Raw genomic sequence first — 22592 nt, 5'->3', positions numbered from 1 at the left:
GCACTGCCGTATTATCGGCCGCTCGCTCGTCCCACCTGACCCCGACGACGTCCGACCGTGCCCGAAACTGTCCGAGCGCGATCGCGCCCGAAGCCGTCCGAAACTGCCCGAGCGCAAACGCGCGGCCGGCTAAAGGTTCCCCCCCCCCCACGTCTGACACATCGGAAACAAAGTTTTAAAATTTACAAAAAAAATTTGCTGCGGTTTCCGTAGAATGTTTATTTTATAACTGTTTTAGATCTAAAAGAAAATTTGTAATAATTGCGAAATGTTCTGTCGAATTTGACTACTGGAAACTTTTAGGAAGAAACGGAAAAATAAAAAAAAGTAGTACAGATTAGAAAAAAAAAATAGAAATCTAGATGATAGTGTAATATTAAAACATTAGTTTTTGTATTTTTAGTTTTGATAGAATTCGCAGGTTATATGCCATTATTGATATATGTATTTAAATTGTTCTAATGAATATAAATTTACTATGAAGATATCAAAGTTAGATTTTCATTCACTTTGATAAGATTTATAATAGATTAATGATATTTATAGTTTGATAAGATTTTATAATTTTTGTTTCTATTTTTAATTATCTTGAGTTTTACTTGTAACTTTTAAAAGACTTGCAAATATTAATTTTAACTTGTCATTGATAAAATTTAATTTTTTCATTTTTTAAATTTACTCGTCTTTTGAGAAATTACTAACATTAATTAAAAGTGACTGATCAAGTTATTATTTTATAGTATCGTTTTTTATCTATATTATATACATCACTTTTTTCTTTTAAAAAATCAGTTCATCATTCAGTTTTATAAGCTTTTAATTTTTCTGTTTATTTCAAAAATTTTCGAAAAATTTTCCGTAATTTTTTATAATACCTCCTTTTATAATACCTCCTTTTTTACATTTAACCTTCCTTGAATGATAAATTATCGAATTACAGTTACATATTTTTTTATTTCGTTTCATTCTCGTTATTTCGATATAAAATTAAATTATGATTATACAATATATAATCTCGAAAACATTCCGCGATATGTTCATCGTGTGCGTCTGCGGATCTCTGCGTCTGAATGCAACGAGTTCGACGGACACTCAGTGACATCTCGCGACTCCATCGAGAAACAAATATATCGCGGTATTTAAATTTCTCTCTTATAATGAATCGCAGTCTTTTAATTAATTCGCAATTTCGAAATGATTGTCGTTTAACTACGATGAGATATTTTAAGCTTTAAAATATCCAAAAAAGCAATTCATTAACGCAAAAATTGCTGTCTATTGTCTGTATATTAATAAAATTGATAGAATCCCCTCTCTAATTGATTGCGACGTTGATCAGCGCCATAAGATTTGAATCGCGTCAGTTACGAACGCACCATGGCGACTCACGGAGTTGCATTAGAGCCGTTCCGTGTTTTTCGTGAATGTTATCATCTAAAAATAAACTTTATGCGCGACATCGCGAGTGCTTTACGTAGTGTACCAGTGCTTCAATATTTTGTGTCTGTATCTGGCGTCGATCCTTCTCCTCGCATGTTTCACCAAATTACGTCGCAAGCAGGAGCAATGCTCAACGATCAACGCTAAGTACATGTATGTCATTCTAATTAGCTGCATTACCGATACTGATAGAAGTGTCTCGTATTTAATTTTTGATCGGGAAATTTCTCTTCTTCGGGAAACGACCTCCTCTTTTGTTCATAAATGCAAACGATAATGCTGAGTTGAATGAAGTACTGACGTATATTGAAATTCTCATAGGTTGGCATGGAAATTAAGACTTCTAATTTATAAGAAAATAAATTTCGATGAAGATAATATCTAAAATATGTCAAAAAAAAAATCCGACAACCGTCATGTTGTACGAAGATATAGTTTTCGTCATTTGTGTGACAGTTTCATCAAGCATACTTCGTGCGATCGTAGTTGCTAGAATACGATAAACTTTTGTATCGAGTTAAATATTTGATAAGTTTTAATAAATATTGAAAACATTTTTTTTTTAATATAGTAACGTTTTATTTACTAAATTTTTATTTTTTCTATTTTTATTGATTTTTTGTTGTATCAGAAAATCTATGTATTTGCAATACATATAAATAGATTTAACATGAATCGATCTAGCATAGAATGAACTAAAAAGTTGTATCACTTTGTTGTATCACTTTTATTTTGTAATACAGTTAAAATATACAAAATGAAGACTCAATATTCGTAAGATTGAAAAAATCAATTATATTTTATCGAAAATACTTTATTTCTTTATAATACTGCGAAACAAACGGTTTACGTACGAGCACCGTAACAAATCGTGTACATCGTGGAATGTTAATCGAAAATTACCAGCAACAGTCAAGTCGTTTATGCGTATAGCTATAAGACACAGTGGTGTGCAATATTAAGAGAATTAAATTCGCGAGAATTCGCGTGAAGGAAATAAAAATTAAATATAAAAGTATTTTAATATAAATTTCGCTTAAAGATTCTTTTCATTTGTGTACATTAAAAATCCTTCATCTTTATAATTTCGAAAGATGAAGTTCTCGTAATTTCTTCGATATAAAACTAGAATATAATCAGAAACTAGCCACTTTCTTATTATCTGCTTTGTTTCGAATCGAAAGGTTGGATTAAATATTTTTGATTGAGCATTAACAAGTTTTCATTAATAAACATCTTTCAGTCTGATCTTACGCCTCTTCTTTGCTCGAGAAAAATTATAAAAATATCTTGTGCGTAACTGTTGTAATCAAAATTAATTAAATTCCTCGCTGTATTTAAATTCTTACTAAAAAAAAATAAAAAAAAAATTGTGTTCCTCACTTATAATTAAATTGCAATTGAAACTTTTCCTCGACTGGTTTTCGCGAAGAACTTTCGCACGACGATATTGCGGCGTTATGCGGCGTATATACTCATGTAAAAAATATTCTAATCCTTTATAAACGTTTCGTTGTTGCACATAATATTATATGCGTATAATAATCATCATCGTTTGATAATGACAATTATAAATTATTATTTGTTTCATAATATAATGTTTTATAAGTACATCGAAGGCGCGAAACAAATCCACCATTTGCACGATAACGTATCATCATATTATTTTTTTACTTCGATTGAACAACTTTTGTTGCAATTAAAGCTTGTTTAGGTGAATCGTCGATAAGATAAAGGTAAGGTTTTTCTAAGTTTGATCGCTTTCGTCGCGTTTCTTCATACATAGTCGCGATGCGTCTGCTAATTCCGTTAGTAAAAGAGTTTCCGAATCGGGAAGACTTCTCGATTCGTCATCGTTTAAGCGACTAGCACTTCGAGCGAGCTTACGGTTACGCCTCTGTTCTTTCCTCTCAGTTTTCAATTTCGTAAATTCGCTTTCGGCATTGTCGCTGGAACTTGTCGAAGAGCTCGTAATGCTGGACAGATCATCGTTTATTCCACTACCAGGAAAACTCGCCGGATAAGTAGCGCTCGATCTCATCGACTGTGTAGATTCCTGTGTCCTACGGTTAAAATAAAGAATTTTATGAAAAAGGAAGATGATCCCGTGACAATGCGAAATATAGCTTTCAAGCCTCTAATCGAGTTTGACCTAAAAAAATATATTATTAAAGGAACTTAATTGCATTAAAACTTTTAAATCTATTAAAATGATTGAAAGTAAATTCTTTTTGAATAAGATCTTTTCGAAAAAGAAGATTTTGAAAATGAATTGAATATGCATGCGTCTGACTGATATTTAATATAATTTTACGATCTTCTTAATTAAATAAAAAATATAACTAGTAATAAATAAGATTATTTTTAAAAAATAATTTTATTTCTTTTCAATATTTTTATTTAGTTGAGATATTGAAAATATTGGCTTATTATATACAAAGTTGTGTATATATTTTGGAAATTAAATTAGAACGAACTGTTTCGTGTATATTTTGTCTTTTCAAATGTAAAAATGATTGTTCCTCTCGACTTTTAAAGTCCTTTTTTTTAGAAATGTATATCGACTGTATAGCGAGAAAAAAATCATTTCGACTGATTTTGTGTCATAAAATCACCACATATTTGGATCATTTTGCACATTTTCAGTTATCGAAAATCTTTTTCTTCGGATCGGTTTCGGATTTATTACAAACCTAAAATCTCGTCTTTCATGCGAAGGTTCTATACTACTCGCTGCAGCCAAAGTTCCTGCTCGTGCGGGTGCACTCCTAGAAAATGTCTCACGTTTGTAAGATTGTGCGACACCTGGAACGTCAACGGGATCACTCGGTGGTGGCGGTCCTTGCGCAAAGATACTTTGTACATGGGGCCTATTGTCGTTTGATTGTTTTAACGATGTAAGTGTCATCTGCTCGTCGACTTCCTCGATGACGCCTATTCTCATGGAGCCACCTGCAGCTACAAAATTCCCACGTGTTCGTTCGCAGTCATGTTGTCCTAACGCGACAAAAGACTTAACAAAAGACTTACCTTGGGATTGTCGTACTTGCAATGATGCCGCTGAACTCGAGCTCGGCATCTTTCCTGATGTTTTGGCGATATTCGTGGCACTTCCGTCCGTTCTATCATCCTTACTGAACAATCGTTTAAGTACGCTAGTTACGCTGCTTACCCTCGTGAGCGATTCACCCAAATTGCTAGAGGTCGAACCGCTACTAATAGTGCGATCTCGATTACTCATTCTGCTGGCGCTTCTAAAAAATTAGCGAAACTTAGAATTGGAGAGATAAGATTTAACTTGATTTAACTATATTTTTTTACAAAACTCCGATAATTAATATTACCAATATTATAAATAAGTTTACTATTAAAACAAAAATTTAAATATTATTACTTTGTATTAAGTATATATATTTGAACTTTAAGTTTTATGTTTTATCATCCATTTTTATCAATCTCTTATTAATCTCTTGATCTCGATTCAATTTACTTTTTAATTATTTTCTAATCCTTAGAATTAAAAAAAAAAAGATAAGAAAATAAATCGAGATTAAAATTAATTTATATTGGTAGAAATGGACATTACTTTTCTATGTCGTGAAAGATATAAATAAAAGCTACCTTATTAATTTCTCAGTACTCTCTGTGCTGCTTCTGAGTTTGCATTAAAAAAATTATAATGCGTAAATAAATACATGTCTCTTTCTTAAAATGAAATAAAGAATATTCTATATTATATATAAATATAAGAATATAAATTATATTTATTTAAGATATATAAAATTATATAATCTGCGCTTACCGGGACAGCTTTCCACTTGCGGTGAAATGTATCCCCGACGCGGCATCGTCGGCGATGTCGGAACGAAATTTCTGATCATCCGGTACCATATCGTCAATTTTGACCGATGACGGTTGCAATTCTTGTTGAGCGGCAGACAATTGTATACCGGCTGTTGAGGGTTCAGGAGGTTCCTCGCGGGGCTGTGCTGCAGCAGTGTACGGGAGTTCCGTGGGGAAAATCTCATCCCAATATTGATCGCGTATGAGTTCAGGATGCTCGTGATGCATCTCGTCAACAATCAGATAGCTTACCTTGAAAACGAAAAAAATAGCGGCATTATTTCTGAATTTATTTTCAGAGAGAAAGAAATAGAGCAAAGGTGCGCGTAATAAGAGAAAAGAGTTCTTACTTGTAAATTGCGATCGATCAACCAATTTACTTCGAAGTCATCGTCATCCTCACCGAACGGATTGATTAGCGTTTCGGCTACTTTCAACCAGCCCATGTAGAAAAAAAATTGCAACGTCGCGAATATCGGGAAATACAGATCGATCGTCGTGTTTGATTTTTGAACCCACTGACGACTCATTACGCTGGTTAAGAAATATGTATACACGGCTAATGTTACAACCTATAAAAATAGAATGTACGATTTGATCGCGGTAAGTCTGCAATAAATTACGCGACTTTCTCAATCCAACGTAGATTAACTTTAATCTCGGTTTATTTATTCGATACGCGGTAATTTATTCTTTATTTTTTAATCTAATCTTTAGAATTAAAAAAGATAAAAAGGTTAAACCCGAGATTCGGCTCGAATAGTCTTCTTCGTTTGTATTCTCGATTTAATCTACATTGATAGAGATGCGCATTAAACGTTTTATTTTATTTAATTAAATGTTATATATTCTTATTGCATTTCTTTTTAGATAACATTATTTCTCGCGATTCAAATAGATTCTAGCCCTGTACCTGAGTGTACACTAACGGGACGCTAATCGTATCGTAGTGTAATATACTGCCGCACATTCCGCGAAACTTGTTAAGTTCATCGATGAGAGTTTTAACTGCGAAGTCATCACGTATTCGACCCTCCTTCCGGGCACGCGTTACGATACTGGAAGCCCAGACTATCGGCAGCCAGTGCTTGCTCGGCTTTGGGAATTTCGCGTTTAGACTTTGGAATATCGACAGCTCGTTCTCCAATAAGAGGCCGCTCTCCACGAAATGCTCCAGAGTGGGAAATCTTTTTTTGACGCGCGGCGCAACATTCGTTAAGACCACAGTCAGGCAGACACACACGTACCTGAGGGGAAAGCAAAAAATTTATTTCTATTAGAATTAAAGTCATATGTACAGAGTCGTTCAAAACGAACCGTTCGGTATTACGTAAACTTTACTTTAATAATTTTTTCTACTTTTATCTACGGGACGTATAAAAATTAAATACTTATGACTCAATTATTTTTGACTTAATATTATAATAAACAATGTGTACACTTTAGAAGAATAATTGATTTTTTTTCTCTATCACTTGAAAGAAAGAACTTAGAATTATAACACATTAGATGCTTTCCTTTGAAACTTAAATCGGTTGTAGTTTATATGCACCTCTTTACATGTGCATAACTTTACATTACACGATACCTAAGGATCGTACGACGCATTAGACGACCGCGTTCGTCGTTCCCGTGTATAGTGGCCGATACGAAGACCGCGATGGAATCGGGCCATGGTATGGCCATGTATTGATTCCACCACCTGGTCATGACGATACTGACATAGAAACCCAGGACGAACGACAGCGGTATCAGGTCACTGTATTCGTTGCAATATGCCACCACGGATTCGAACACCCTCTTCTGCTCCTCATTCAGCAGCAATCGGTAGATGCCGGACAGGAAATAGTAGAGGAAGAGGAAGAGCGTCAAATCGAGCCAGACGAGTTTGTAAACGCTCGCCCGCCATCTGAAACAAATCGCGCGGCTCGTAAATTGGAAGCAGACCCATCTGTCGAACGAGTGATGATCTCTTAGCGGTATGACAAAGATCTCGATGATAATAGTGCGCTTTAGGATCTGACGAGATATTAAAACCGCATAGCGATAAAACGCGATAATGTTGCTCGCGTGTTGTTATCGAGCGGAAAGTCCATAATTTTGCTATGTACCTTCGCTTATTGTTAGCTCCTCGCTACTGGCAGCGGCATTACGATTTGAAGTGTCAATTTTGCGTGACAAAGACTATTTTTGACTATTTTTTTTTTGCAAACACAGAGGTGGAGATATGTTATGTTACCCGCTATTTGCGATTGGAAATATTCCAATGTAATTCGCGATTCTATTTTCAGGGACACTCGCGGCTCACTCGTGAATATTATTATTAACGTTTATCAAACCTACGCGAAACAATTAATAAAATGAGAAAGCACAATCATTCATTATATTTACGTTACATTAATTTGTGTTACAAATAAGAAATTGTAAATAAAAAAAAGAAATGTGAAAAAAAGTAAGTATGAATGAAGTTGTAATATTAATATGAGGTGAGAAATAATAATGACGTCGAAACGAGGGATAAAAATTCAAAAATAATAATTTATATATAATAATTCATGTTAAAATAAATAAAAGGAAAAATATAGAGAGAGATATAAATATCGAGAAAGAAATAATGATGAGTAATAATCCCAACAATTTTAATGACACAATCTCTATAAAGAGCAGCTCGAAATTTTTGACAAATAAAACACTCGAATTAATTATAATTGGCTCGAAGCAATCTCGTAAATGTCAGCAAATCCTCAGTTTCTCACCTGAGCAGCAACTTGAGGAAGCAACCGAAGCCCCTGCAAGTGGCTACCTCGGCAGTGTAGCTGACCGTCATCTCTCATCCGGCACGTGAATCGTGTCCCACGTGGTGACCCTCTTTTTCTTACTCAACTCTTCGTGCTACGCTCGCACTTTCGCTGAGGGAAAGCCCGTGGCATCTCCCAAAGTACCGAGAGGTCTCGTCCTCTCGTCGGAATGACCGGTGTCAGCTCGTCTTCGGCATCATCTCCGGCTCCGTTTCCTTGAAGCAGCCGAGCCGCCGGTCCACCGGTGAGAGATCATCAAGGTCATCGTTAACACACGATCGGACCGCCTCTGACGCGATTATGTAAGCTGTATCGGCGGAGGCGGGACAAACTCGTTAGCTTCAATAGACGCACTTTTCGCGTTTCGCGAGAATCGCCACTGTCAATGGAGCTATTGTTTGAAAAATCTATTCTCGCTTGTGACTCTTCTTCGTTTCGGACGCTCGGTATATTAATCTTCTACAGTGGCATGAATTTGGCATAGTTTTCTCCTCGCTTCGTCACGTTTAAATTTATTACGTGCTGTTATCAACGTCTTTTATCATACGTTTATCAGGCCAACATACAAGTTCGTAAATTTTTGATGAAAATTTTTTTCGATAACTTGTCTAGCGTTATGAATACAATCGCGTGAGAATTTATTATCTCAGAGATAACTTCAGAAAATTCTGAATTATTGTCACCTTGTTGATATCACTGCTTTTTTTTTTTTGAAGCATGAACATTTATTAACGTTACAGAATTATATGATTATATCTGTTTATATGATTATTTCTGCAAACCAGATATTATTAAAAATTATATCTTCTTAGGATTCTATCTTGAGAGAGAAGAAAGATTTCCTCTCTGACAGGAACTAAATGTCTTTTCAATATTCCCACGATATCTCTGAGGTCTCCTCGAAGATAAATATTTGACAAAACTAACAGAAATTTGTTTGAAATTTCTTAAGACATATTTCATGTAATATTAAAGGTCGTCCGCATCAAGGACAGTAATTATGTCGTTTGTTAAATGGTTTCTCTGTAGATATCAAGCTTCTCTAATTTTCTCAATTGAAGAATAGATGTTTCCTCGTGCGATAAGTTGCATGCTAATACTTATTAAGCGATTCCGTGTCTTCAACTTCCTTGAAATCGATTCCCAATCTGCAAGAAATAGACCAATTAATAAAAGTCACGTAAAAAGAAAGACACTATGAAAAATTACACATTTGTTTTTCGAGATTAATTAATTTACAAATCTCTAATTTAGAAAATTAATTTTGTCCTTAAGGTATTAAAAAATTCCATAAGGATGAATAAGATTTTTCAAAAATTAGTTCTTTAATAGAAATTAAAATACGTTCGAATTGAATTCATTCCACATTTCACATTTGTAACTGCACTAGTTCGACCGGGAACGATCAATAAGAAAGATTCAGATAGATATGTATGTAGAATTCTGTAAATGTGTAGGTGTAGATTGATCAGTACGGAAAAAGAATAAAAATACAATTTCACTTTTTTTTTTTATTTTACCGCCTAAAGGATCTGATTCTCGGAGTAATGATTCATTCGCGAAAATAATTAATTCGAGTTCTTTCAATTTATCTACATTCTTGGGGGCGTATTCTGTCTTACAGTACTCGGCCTCGAATGCATATGTCGTTATCACCACGAGTATGTATTGCACCATACCGAGGTACATTCCGTACCGGCGACCGCCAGTCTCGGTCGATCCTCGGAAGTATCACGGGTTTGTTGGTTGACGTCATTGCATGACGGAACCGAGAACGCTACCTACTCATGATTGATTACTAATTAGCAAATTAAACTTCACTCCCAGCGTAATCTAGATCCACCGGCTAAAACTTTTTTATGACGCGACTGTCATCAGCGCGTCATAAAAGTGCGAGTCGCAAAGCGAGGAAAAACGCGTGGAAATAAGCAACGTAATATTATTTACATGTTACATGCGGCTTCAGAGATAATTACAGAGTCGATTCCCATTTTGCAAAACGATGTCTTATCGTGCGCTTTAAACGCCGACGTCCTACTAGACGTCAACGTCATTCCTCGCGCGTTTAATCATCGCAGCTTAAATCCCGACGTTGCGAAATAAAATTTCATTTCGCGAAAAATTACTCTTTGCGACGAAACGAGAACATATGTCGATTCCGAGTGCTGTCAGGCAATTTTCGACCTTGGTTCGCGTGTAACGATATCTATCGTGTCATAAAATTCGCGCGCCGCGTGCGCTTCGCTGGAATCAGCTGTCATATCACATTCCTAGATTAATAATCACAATAATAATCGATTACAAACCGATTACAAATTATACACCACGAGCGTTCCAAGTACTAACGCGGATGCCAATATAAAAAAGGCAAGTTTCTTCCTCGCTCGCACCAATAGGAAGATTTCCAGGTAACAAAGAGAAAGAGCGAGTTGTAACGCAGCTGGGGCTTAGCATTAGAATCCTCTCGGCCTTTCTCTACTTGCCTTCTGGGGATCAATCCTCACTCTCGGTTTTATTCTACGAAACTCGGATTTATTGTACGTCGGTGCGCGTAACGACGCGTGTGATTTCGGATCGGATTAAACGGACGCACGGTTCGCGAGGGAATTTCCACGTGTCGTGTCGTTACACAAACGACCAAACGTTTATCCGGCACCACCAGCCAGCACTGAACCAACCGCCGCCGCAACACGCCAACGACATCCCCTGTACCCTCCTCTTTCAACCTCCGCAGTCCATCCCCTCCGTCGTCCCGTATTTCCGCATGAGTCAGTGGTGCTCACAGTCGGACTATTCGTTTTGACCCTGCCTTTGTGAAACGCCTCTGTGTGCCAGTCGTTTGCAAACGCGGTTCTCAGAGTAAAATAGCTTCGTTTATCGATTATCTTGTACGATCACGCGAAGTTAATTAGAGTGAAGTTAATTCCGCGAATCACGCTCGTAATCTCTTTCTCAAACTCATAATAAATTTTCCACATAAGAACATATGTAATTACATACGAAATATGTCCATATATGTTCGTATTAGTTTCTTTCGTTTTTTTGTAAAATTTTTATTTGGTGTAAGGAAAGTAATGGTAATAATGAGAAGACAAAATAATTAAAAGGATAATTTCCGCATTGTTTCTTTTACAAAAGAATCAAATTTGAAGATATTAGAAAAAATTGCCCATTTATAATCATATATATTTATGATTAAAAGTAATTTATGATTAAAATCTTTTTAATTATTTTTTATGTCTTCTCATTTATTATTATTATTTTTCTTACACCAAACAAAAATCTTACATATGTCGACGTATAATATAAACATATGTCGACGTATATAAACATATATCGACGTATTTTATATATAATTTTATATATATATATATATTCTTATATAAAAAATTTTTTTGCAGATATTTTATTTTAAAATCTCTTTCTTTTTATTATTCGTTTTTTTTATTGATCTATTCTTTTTAGCTGAACTTCTTGCATAGTTTATTTTTCTTCTTTTCCTTTCTGTATTGGAGAAAAAGAGAAAAGAAAAGAACAGACCTTTTGAATTTCAAAGATATCAATTCATATCGACGTTTGACGCTCATATCGAAGTAGGTCACATAATCGAGGTTGTAGAATTTGAATGGTCACATGATCTATTTTGATAAAAATGAGTGTTGAGTGTTAAAGAGACTTCTTTATATAATCGATCGTAACGTTGTATCTTCAGTTTTCATTTTTATTTAAAAAATATTTATATATGGACATGGGAATGTATGCAAAAACATTTCGTTTGCTCTGACTCGAGGCTCGTCAAATTTGCTGATGGAACTTACTGTATATATTAATTAAGCGATGATGGATCGCTGATTAGCTTTGTATAGAACGATTGAATAAAAAAGTAATGGATTAGTAGAAACGAAATGTAGACAAGTTGATAGTTGACTTTTTTCTTAATATTTTTCTTTTAATACTCTCCTTACATTGGTAAACGCACACAACAATAATCCGATCTTTATCAAAATACTATAAGATAGCACGGGTAGCGTGTTATCAGTGTAACATTTAATATGCATTATCCAAATTAAAAGATTTCATTATTTCATATTTTCTCTGATATTATAACTGGTAATGACATAACAATTAGTGTAACAAAAACATATGTGTACCATTGTTATGTCATAATTTACGGGGTGTTCCAGGTGATTTCGTCGATCGACCGGAAATAGGATAAACTCGGCACGGTCATTCTTTACGCATCCGCGCCTGTTTCCTGCTTCATTTTACAAACGATGCGATATCTAAAACGACGATGAACCAAAAATTTACTTAAAAAATAAATCGGCTTAATATATAAAATCTGTCTCTTCTTTATAACGGTCATAAAATACGCATCGCGGAATAATATATATAGATATATACATATAAACGTTTCTCTTTTTACTCTTTTTACAACATCTTTTTACTCTTTTTACAACATCTTTACAACATCTTTGTACACTTATTTTAAAGATATATGAACAAATTAGAAATGATATTTATACGTTTGCCTGTGTCTAACGTTGGTCTTTCATATGGTATGTTCGCGAAAGTAGAAATTGCGGTTTGTGTTCGAGTGAAGTTCTAGATTGAAAAGAAAAATAAAATTAAAGAGGAGATACTTGAAGTAGCGCAGCGTAGACTTTCACTCGAATCCGGCCTGTCTGACGCAATTACAACGCACAGTCCGCCCTTCAACGCAATTATAACGCACAGTCTTGGTCCCTAGAAGTCACAGCCATTAAATGCAACGAACGATCTGAGATTTAAGGCCACTGGATTTTAAATCAGCGATAACCACGATAACTCGAACCCGAAAAATGGCAATGTAATGTTAGTTGTTATCGCGATGTCGATAACGAGAACGCCATCATGGGCAAGCGATGATGCGCATTGCATCATGAACGATGAGGTTTCGTTTTTTAATAATCTACGTTTGGTTCCGTGGTGATGAGCGTGAATTTCCACACTCAGTAACACGAACTATGGTTTAACTAGCTCTTTTCTCATATGTACATTAGAACTACAACTATGATCTTACAAAGGGAATCGTCAACCAGAGATAGTTAATATAGTTAATTATTAATCAAGATTGTCAATGCATACGGCTCTGAGAGATTTGAAGATTCCCTTGCTAATCGGTAAAGGAACGCGTGGCTTTCGAGGGAAAGGGCGAAAAGCGGTTCCTTTCCCCCTTTTTTCGGCGATCGGTTGGGTCGATTCTCCGGGTTAATGAGATGGACATACTTCATCTCGATGTGATTGTACTTGTCACGCGACAATAGTTGTGAGAGCGTTGCTTTTGCTTCTGTAGCTGCCGGGTCTGTAATGAATAATTAATGATAACGTGACACTTGAGCGAGCGAACAATGCGGAATTCATAGATATTGTTTAGAATAATTAGGCATAAGTGATGCTGTATACCTGATAGTAGCGTGTTGCGAAGAACGCGACCATCCAGCGATGAAGTTGACTTCGCCTCTCTGACTGCTAATACGCTGCCGAAGAATTTGGTCATCGCTTTTTGCGTCGATTCGCCGTGAGGCAATGTGCATACTATCTGGTACGATAGTGGACTGTATCGCCTTATATACCAACCTTAATTTATAAAAAAAAAGCAGTGAGATATCCATTGAAATCAATTGTTAAATTATTGAAAAAGAAATAGCAATAAAATGCTATTTCTTTTTTTGTAACACTATATAATTTGTACGAAAATTATACAACCTGATATATAAGAATTATAATAATTTATTTATACGGAATATATAGCAAAAAAATACGACAATTTATAAAAAATTTATATAAAAATTATGCAGACTAATATATATAAGACTTATAATAATTTAAACATACGGAATTTTAAATAGAGTTTAAAATGAAGTAAAAAACAGAAGATAAATTTAAAATCGATTAAATATAAAAACTGGAGAACCAGAAGATTCATCTTTGAATTAATATTGAATTAAGATTTGAATTAATATTGTTTACACAATTGCAGAAATTAGTCATATAAGACAAATATACCTAGGCATTAAGGCAAGAACAGAAGTAAGTGCCACTGTCAGCCAATATGTAGGATGTGTAAAGGCCTTTTCCATTACCCAAAAAGATCCAGGTAGACCCATGCAATTGACGCAAACGGCATTATAAAATAAGCAGAATCCGAAGAAAACGCCCAAGGAACCGAAGATGGCACCAACATGGATTATAGTCTGAAATAAATAGCGTCACGATAACATCCGAGACATATTTCTCTTCTCTCTTATATATATTTATCTTTATTTCGTCTTACCCAAGACCTAATTTCTATACCAGCATGAGCTAGCATGACGACAATACACGCTGTCATGATGGTCGTTCCGAACTCCCATATGTCGATAACTGAATCGTGATAAACCTAAAAGAAGCGAGACAATAAACATTTATTGTATACTTAGACCGAGACGATACATTGTGACGATCATTTCTAGCGAGTAAAATATCACCAACCTCTTTGGTAATAAAGAATATGACGATACTTTGGTAAAAAGCGTCGATGATCGTGAGCCAAAAGGAATGTTGCTGGTATACCAATCCTAGGCGTACCCTTGTGTATAATTCCGGCGCTGAAAGTAACACGCGAGCCTTGGCAACTCGATCATAAATGCCCAAGACGAGAGGCGGCAGCGAAGTAAACAGCAAGTTGTATAGCATTAAATATATTTGGTCTATCATTACGGTGCCGGAAAAGCCGCAAAACAACTGCGGGAAAAGAGAAAAAAACGATATTATTATAGACATTTCTGCTTGATATATCGATAAACTTTTTATCTATTACTAACTATTTTGCGGAAAGCAGTTTTTCTTTCTCTTATTTTCATGTACATTCTGTCGCTTATTTACTTTTATATTTACGTGCTTTCTCTTTACATACTCATTTTACATATTCATTTTACATATTCATTTTTATTCGATACTTACTTGAAACCAGAATATGAGGAAGACAAAGGTGGCGTTTTTGTAAAAGAAATATAAAATCATTCTGGCGAGGCGGTCGTAACACCAATGTCCATGTAAAAGGAGGAGTCGGCTGAGCATGGAAAATCGAGAAATCGCGAAATCCGCTGCCATTACCGCTTGCGTACCTTCCTGCCCTGAGATGCCGACACCCACATCGGCAGTCTGTATCATACTAACATCGTTCGCACCATCGCCGATTGCCAGCGTTCTCATTCCTAATTGCTTTTTAACAATGCGGACTATGTATGCCTGCAATGTAAACCGAATTATGTTAATCCTCCATCGCTCAGCTACAAATTACAATTTATTTTAATCTGATTTCGTCGATCATCGTTACCTTTTGCAATGGTGTGGCGCGGCAGGCTAAGACGCTGGAGCAAGTTTTCGTGAGTTCGAGGAACGGACCGGTGAGGCCCGATCGCGGGTCTAGGATCACGGTTAACGTTTTGCCATCTACGACGAGGGCGCGTTGCCGTGGCCACGGACTGCCGATTCTGTGCGCATCCCTCTCGGCGGAATCGCGGTTGTACATGCCGGCAGGATCGGCGATGCCCATCATGTCCGTTGGCTGCGATGGATGACCGTTTACGTTCTCTTTGCGCGCTGTTTCCAGATAGCCGTGTATGAGCGCCTCGGCCACAGATTTCGATCTTGCCTGCAGCTGTAGCAGTTGCATGGCTGGCGAGAAGAGTTGTGCCGAGTACGCCACGTTCACCGCGGTCTCCGGCTTGTCCCCTGAAACGGAAAACGCGAGCGTATGGTATGACGTGGGACTCGCATTAACGCGCGCTAATTACGTTCAAGAACGCGGACTGGTTCCGACGGGATATTTACTTCTCATTGGCTTTCGATACGCTTGCCTCCGTCATTTTTTATCTATCGTCTTTACATAACAGCATTTATGTAATAATAAGTGGAAATAGCTGGCTACAGAAATTAAAGAAATTCATTTGTGATTTAATGCGAAACGCCTCGTAGATCTATCTCTACGATGAGCTCTACGATCGTACTAAAAATAATGTTGTGCCGATGTCAAACCGATGGTTTGTTTCGCACGCTCGATGAGAAAGCAAGCGATTCTTCACGAACCTGTCAGAACCCATACGACAATCCCGGCGGCGATCAGAGCGGCCATTGTTTCGGGCACACCGGCCTGAAGCTTGTCCTCGATACCGGTCGCACCCAATAATGTCAAGTGCGATTCCAGCATCGCGTATGAGTCGCGTATACGACGCTCGCGATTCTCCGTCGCCAACTCCACCTCGTTGTGCTTCTCCCGCCAGATCTCGTATTCCTGTGTCGTCAGCGTTCTCTTCGCCATCACTAACGTGCGCAGACCCTGACGTCCGTACGATTGCAAGTAGTGTCGTATACTCGCCGAGCTGACGGCGTTCTCGTCGCTCGACGCGAGTGCCGGAAGCATCGTCGTGTCGGCGCCTTTGCTGTACAGAACTATCTCGCCAGTGTGAGGATGCTTGAGCAGCACTGACATGCATTTCCTGTTCGAGTCAAACGGCAATACCTGCAAGCGTTCAAGAAGCGACAACTCGTGAACTCGAGTGAACACGTTTACATCCGTCCGAATGAATTGCAATGCTCATAACCACCTACGTGAAGTATCTCGAACGCGAGCGTCGACTTGTCCGGGAAGGATACAATCGCGCTACGAGGCGTCCGCTTCAGCAGCTTGACGTCGTAAGCGCGCGCCGCGTGAACCAGCGCCAATTCGTCCGGGCTTTCCGCCTCGTAGATCGCCGGACTCTGCAGCAGTTCGTCTCCGTTCTTTGTTTCCGGACTGCGTCTTTTCGGTCCATCTGGCGAAAATTTCCGCCCCAACATCCCCAGTCCGATCCCCAGACTCGGTATTGCTGTTACGTTCAGTAATTTTGGTCTGCAAAGACATCGCTTTGTTAAATATCTTTATGTCACGCGTATCTTCGTGTGTTTATTGTTGTTACCAACCTGGAAATTTTAAACGGGAATTTCGAAGTGTCGTCAAACGTGTTTACCGTACTGATTACAGGTGATACTGGAGATAAGGTTCGGATAGCTCTATTGCTCGGAGACAGCGGTATCGGTGGAGAATTCGCAGTCGGAAATGAGCTCGCATCCGATTCCATTATTCTGTCGAATACCTCAGTATTAATTTCGTGAAGGAATACTTGAAATGTGACTAATATAATTTCTCCAGATTAAATATGATCAATAATCACACACGTCTAACTAATAATTAGTTGTCCTCCTTTTAAAAATAAAATGAATTTTTGTTTTATCCCTCTTTATTTTGTCATTGATCTAACGTATACGAACCTCATAGAACCAGTTCCATTCTTTTGCGGTTCCTCGATGACTCCGCTAGAGTTCATAATATCGTGATGCGGTTGAGAATTTACAACAACTGTGTTACACGTGGCTAAGACAACAAGAAACTCCTGTAAGCGATGTCGAAATGTACTTATGAGCAAATCCTCCTTAAGTCGCGAACACGGAAGCAGATTCTCGTTGTCGCCCATGTGCGAATAATCTTGGCCGCCTACCACGCATCTTCTAAATAGCATTTTGTTTTCCGTAAGGGTACCAGTCTTATCGGAAAAAACGTACTGTACCTGTCATTCACAATAATAATATTTTAAATAATAAGTCAAGAGTGTAAAGAACGGACTATTTAAGCCGAAGCTAGATGACAATACTATAAATATATGTTAATAAATATTAACGTTAAAAAATTCATTACCGCAACGCAAACGTTTCGATCTTCAATGTAATCATCTTCGAAAACAATTATATTAAAGACAAATTAAATAAAAATAAATAAAACATTATTCCTGATACATGTCAAATTTGGTTAATAAAAATTCGAAGCGCTTTACAGTTGTCCAAGACATAAAATAAAAGTAGATGAGAAAGGAGTCACAATATTCATCTTAAATAAAATTGAATTGATAAAATTGTTTTTAACGATTGGATCAGATGTGACCATACAAAAACATGTCTGATGGAATGAAGACCAACCAATATAAAGTAAAATATCTCAGGAGCTGTTATCGTGAAATTTGACATGGATGTGAGAATGGTTTCCCATCCATGTCAAATTTCACGGTTGGTCTTCATTCCATTGGACTTATTTTCGTATGGTTACATCTTATCCAATAATTAAAAATAATTTTTATCAATTTTTATTAAAATATAATTAATATTTATTAAAATATATTTAACATATTTGCCATCTAACTTCGGCTCGAATAATCTATTGTTTATACTCTTGATTTATTTTTACACAGAGTCTTTAACTGTTATTATTAATTTTTTAATTCTAAGTAATTTATAAAATGTTCCATCAATTTCTAAAAACGAAAAACATTTAATTTTTCAAAGTATTTTTTGCTTTCTATGCTTTTCTTTATTAATTCATCTATCTCATACATTGCATGTTTCTCCACAAAATTTTTATGTTCAAGAAAACAATGCAAAAAAAATGCTGAGAATTATAAAGTACGATTATACTTTTGAAATATAATTATAATTAAATCGATTGTCATTTATCAAATATAAAAGAGAGAAATGTTAATTTTAGGATATACAGTTGTCTTCATAATTCGCAATATTATTTCTCCAGAGAGAAAATAGAATTTTCATAATATCGATCGTATATATGAAATATTTACCCCGTGCAAAATTCACTTTAATATAAATTGCCGCACTCACTTGGCCTAATTCTTCCGTGATATTCAGCGCGCGGCATTCCGCCTTACGGCCGGTTTCCGTGTCGTGGAGGGCCGGATCGTGACCGATGTGATACACCTGACCCACCTTGGCCATCTCGATCGTCACATACAGGCTCAGCGGTATCATCACTTGGAATATTATGATGAATGTCAGGAAGGTCAGCAAGCTCTCGTAAGTGGGCTCCTGCAGCACCGGCAGAAACGGCACCGCCGGCAAACCTGTGTACGCAGATAGCCAGAATCGGCAGCCAAACGCGCCGATCACGCACAGAATCACCAGTATCACCACGCACCACTTCACATCCCTGTTCATGTACCTCTCCAGACGGGAACGCTAAAATGCGTGCGTTGAAATCTTAGAAAGACATCTCTTTAATACTAGAAGCGAATTTCAAACTTTTGTTGATTCATCTTTAATCGGATCTTCAGTTTTTTTAAATCAATTAATTTTTTCTGATAACGAAAATAAGACTTCCAAATTTTATTATTAATACGATAAAAGATATTAATTTAAGGAATAAAAATAATCAGAAACTGCTTCATAATCAGAGACTGCTTGGTAATTTTAGTATATAGTTTTTCTGGTAATGAAAATAAGACTTCCAAATTTTCAAACTTCAATATTTTTTATGAGATCGGCCGGTACCAGTTCGTTGTTCGAGAGGTGAACCAGGTCAAAAAGAGTAAAGCTCCAGAATATTCCAAAATCGTATCTTTAATACGAAAAAAAGGAAGCATTTGAAAGCATTTAAAAATGATTAGAAATGAGATTGCTTGATACTTTTAGTGTTTGTTATGTGTATTATTTATTCAATCATTTGATTATTGTCAGTTGAATTATTCATTTCCTTTGGCGCTTACCTTGTATCGGGGTCCACCATTGTTCAGTAACGCTTTGGTCTCGTGACCGGCGTATATGACTATACCCTCGACAAAGTCTGTATTCTTTAAAACGCATTCCCTGAGTAAAAGATTTTCCGTCGATACGGGCACCCTGCCGCCGTTCGGGTGCACCACGGCGCCATGAAACCTAACAGACGCGTCAATGGGATCACTCTGATAATCTGATTAATTCCGTTTAAACGTTATCATGGTAATAAACGGCGTTTTGCAATTAGCACTTGTCAAATAAATCGCGAAAACATCCAATCAAAGGTTCCCCTTATAAAGAGCGAACAATAAAACGTGTTAAAAACGGCCAGATTAGTTTTATCGAAATCGACGACTTGTTTAAAGTGGCCTTTTGGAAATTTGGCGAAAAAGTAAAATAGCTTTTATATTTTTTTTAATACATGTCAGAATAAATAACTGTTGAGTATTTACCTGTATATTCTAGTGCTTGGCTGATCGACCTCGACTACCGATCGGAACTTGGAAGGCTGGAAGGTATCCTGCAGGTCGAGAAAACCCCTGACCACCTGGCGCTGCTTCAGGTTCGACTCGCCGTCGAGGTTGCACGTATCGAGGTAAGCTAATCCCTGAGGATCACTGCTTCGCAGAAGCAAGAGATCGGCCGGTACCAGTTCGTTATTCGAGAGGTGAACCAGGTCACCCACCTTGACATCCTTCCATGCCACCTTCACGTATCTGTCGCCCTCGCTACAACGAAACCGCGAGAAATCTCGTCAAGAAACTGCGACTCGGTTAGTTTTAAACGTTACTCGGTTAGTTTTAAACGTTAGCGTCGGAGAACGCTGAAAGATTAATTCTGCAGCGTTGCGACGAGCAATTAAATAATAATACAATTAAAAAGTTTAAGTTTATACGAATAAATAAATTACTCTGTGATACTTCTCAATTTCATCACTTTGCTATTACGTAAATTACATTTTGCGGCACAACTTCGTAATAAAGATCTGATTGTACGCCCGATGACTAAGAGAGAGACTGTAAATTTTCCCTAATAGAACGCAGTTTGTTTCATTTAATATGCTGGATTTGCGCGTGTCTCATTAATATGCTCCAGTTTTCACTAAACTGATCAAGCAATTTTGATATCTATTTTTTATTATACATATTGTTACATGTGAGATAAAAAAATTTATATATATTTATTATATATAATAACAATAATGGTTTTAGTTTCGTTATTATAATTACTATTTTTTCATTATTCTATTATTACGATTATTAATCTCTTCGTTTTAATTATAATTTATTTCAAATAATTCTTTTATATTATTATCTCATTATTAGAACAAAATAAAAATTATCTATTTTTTTGCACGAGACGGAATTAAATTCGACGAGTGAAGTTATACACAAGATCTTATTTGACGAAAGCAATCGACAAATCCTCGTATCGCATAAGAAAATTCGTAAGGCTACGCTGCTGTCGTCACCGCAAAAATGAACATTGCAGCTTCGAACGCAAATGTTGTTAAGATCGAAACAAACTTCGTTTGCTTAGTGAGACATGCAATTCATTTAGCAATAAGTAATTATTATTTACACATCGACCGAAACGGAAAATTGATCTGTTTGATATCATCGTGAATAACGAACAATACGGAAGATTAAAAAGTTAATAAAAAATTCTTTGTTGACCTTTCTCTTGATTTAATTGAACATATCGAATATTAAACCATGAATTGTCTATGAATTGTGTTAGACTTCAACCGACTTTCTATATATATCTTAAATAACTAAGGATTAATACACGAAATATTGATACGCGAAACGAAACCAAATTACGAAAAAACCTCGTGAAAATATAATTTCCTATTATTCTCCGAGTTTCTTGTCGGCGACGGATAGGCTTAGGGGCGACCTTGCATGACTAATTCGAGTGTTCAAAAGATAGATTCATCTCTTTCTCGAGTACGCTCTCGGTGTGACGAAACGGCTGGTTACGGTATTTCCTTAATTGAAACACACGGAGGGAATGATGCCCAAGGTTGGGCGACCTTGAACGCCATTCTCGCTTGATCGGAACGAAATTGAGACGACGACGGGACGATCATCGGAAAGATGACCTTCGAGAGCCTGTCGGTCCTCGCCGCGAGGCGAGATTCTTGAAGAGGACAAATCGTTTCCGACGTTTTCAAACGCGATGAATTCGCGATGGCGAACGGAATTTCTTTCGAGAGAATATCGCTCGTCTTCGCAAGGTCGTGTGACATTAGACAAGACTAAATAATGCAAATTCTTCCGCCTTGGAGGATAATGGGAAGAAAGAGAGAGACTCCCGTCATTCTCGCTCTCGCTCTTTTGCTCTTTTGTCGAGTATGACGTAAATTATTGTAAATGAACGTCTTACGCATATCGCGTATCGTATCGGTGTCACGATTAAACGGTGTTTCCTTTTTGTCATGGATTTGTGCCTCGCGAGAGAACGACGTGGGCATTCGTGGCGCGAATGAGCTAATTATGTCATTACATACGCAACGTCTGTCTGATGTTATAATCATCGCTATATACGCGATGTAGAAATGGCGAGCTAGAAATCTAATTTCTGATTCCATGTAATTCGTCCGCGGATATATGACAATGCCAAAACCATGCAAAAACCATGTTCATCCGGCGTAACAGGCTGATAAAATACATAACAGGTTTTTCTGCACGATGCCGTGTGTTACGTAAGCGACATAACTGCGTTTCTCAGGATATTCAAGCGGAGCGATTAATTCGCCGTAATTGTAATTTGCCGTATTTAGCAATTCCTAAAATAAATTTGCCGATTTTCCCGGATTATACATATATATTTTTTTCCAGTTGTACGTATTCTGTCAATTGTACGCATCACGTATGGTGGCACCGCGTT

General features: G+C 36.8%; 2 protein-coding genes and 1 long non-coding RNA gene across 9 annotated transcripts in view; 1 reads left to right on the top strand and 2 right to left on the bottom strand.

The window, feature by feature from the left end:
* Positions 1–74: 74 nt before the first annotated feature.
* LOC148938298 (uncharacterized) lies at positions 75–21392 on the top strand. Its single transcript, XR_016138044.1, has 2 exons — positions 75–1593; positions 20166–21392. It is a non-coding gene; the product is annotated as an uncharacterized LOC148938298 (long non-coding RNA).
* On the bottom strand, positions 2153–10790 carry LOC105427533 (bestrophin-4). 6 transcript variants are annotated; one of them, XM_089071308.1, is made up of 10 exons: positions 10388–10786; positions 8040–9229; positions 6872–7192; positions 6197–6530; positions 5634–5855; positions 5243–5535; positions 5062–5091; positions 4471–4694; positions 4134–4398; positions 2153–3503 (listed from the first exon to the last, which is right to left on the bottom strand). In XM_089071308.1, the coding sequence occupies exons 2-10, from the start codon at positions 8108–8110 to the stop codon at positions 3188–3190; spliced, it is 2076 nt and encodes a 691-aa protein (XP_088927434.1). In that variant the 5' UTR covers positions 8111–9229; positions 10388–10786; the 3' UTR covers positions 2153–3187. The 6 variants fall into 6 exon arrangements, with proteins under 6 accessions (XP_088927434.1, XP_088927427.1, XP_088927431.1 ...); XM_089071301.1 differs by having other exon boundaries at positions 5062–5094; positions 10388–10784; XM_089071305.1 differs by having other exon boundaries at positions 5062–5094; positions 10565–10784.
* The window catches only part of LOC105427535 (phospholipid-transporting ATPase VD), a 25284-nt gene continuing 14689 nt past the window's right edge, over positions 11998–22592 (bottom strand). For both annotated transcript variants that reach the window (XM_089071268.1, XM_089071275.1), the window contains 14 exons: positions 20153–20428; positions 19691–19859; positions 18810–19163; positions 17415–17710; positions 17067–17228; positions 16716–16995; positions 16194–16626; positions 15442–15839; positions 15066–15353; positions 14595–14846; positions 14398–14502; positions 14130–14317; positions 13527–13700; positions 11998–13425 (listed from right to left, as the gene is read on the bottom strand). In XM_089071268.1, coding sequence (XP_088927394.1) covers positions 13374–13425; positions 13527–13700; positions 14130–14317; positions 14398–14502; positions 14595–14846; positions 15066–15353; positions 15442–15839; positions 16194–16626; positions 16716–16995; positions 17067–17228; positions 17415–17710; positions 18810–19163; positions 19691–19859; positions 20153–20428 — 3427 coding nt within the window. In that variant the 3' untranslated portion in view covers positions 11998–13373. The remainder of the gene's footprint in view (positions 13426–13526; positions 13701–14129; positions 14318–14397; positions 14503–14594; positions 14847–15065; positions 15354–15441; positions 15840–16193; positions 16627–16715; positions 16996–17066; positions 17229–17414; positions 17711–18809; positions 19164–19690; positions 19860–20152; positions 20429–22592) is intronic.

Source organism: Pogonomyrmex barbatus, unplaced genomic scaffold, assembly GCF_055798465.1.
Source record: "Pogonomyrmex barbatus isolate J1 unplaced genomic scaffold, ASM5579846v1 scaffold1, whole genome shotgun sequence".
Taxonomy (NCBI): domain Eukaryota; kingdom Metazoa; phylum Arthropoda; class Insecta; order Hymenoptera; family Formicidae; genus Pogonomyrmex; species Pogonomyrmex barbatus.
This window is presented reverse-complemented; position numbering and strand designations above follow the sequence as displayed.

Excerpts from the sequence above, each read along its gene's own strand:
- LOC105427533 (XM_089071301.1), bottom strand. The coding sequence starts at position 8,110 with ATGACGGTCAGCTACACTGCCGAGGTAGCCACTTGCAGGGGCTTCGGT. Across the intron at positions 5,536-5,633 it reads TGATCGATCGCAATTTACAA|GTAAGCTATCTGATTGTTGA; the intron begins GTAAGAACTCTT and ends TTCGTTTTCAAG. Across the intron at positions 5,095-5,242 it reads GCAAGTGGAAAGCTGTCCCG|AAGCAGCACAGAGAGTACTG; the intron begins GTAAGCGCAGAT and ends ATGCAAACTCAG.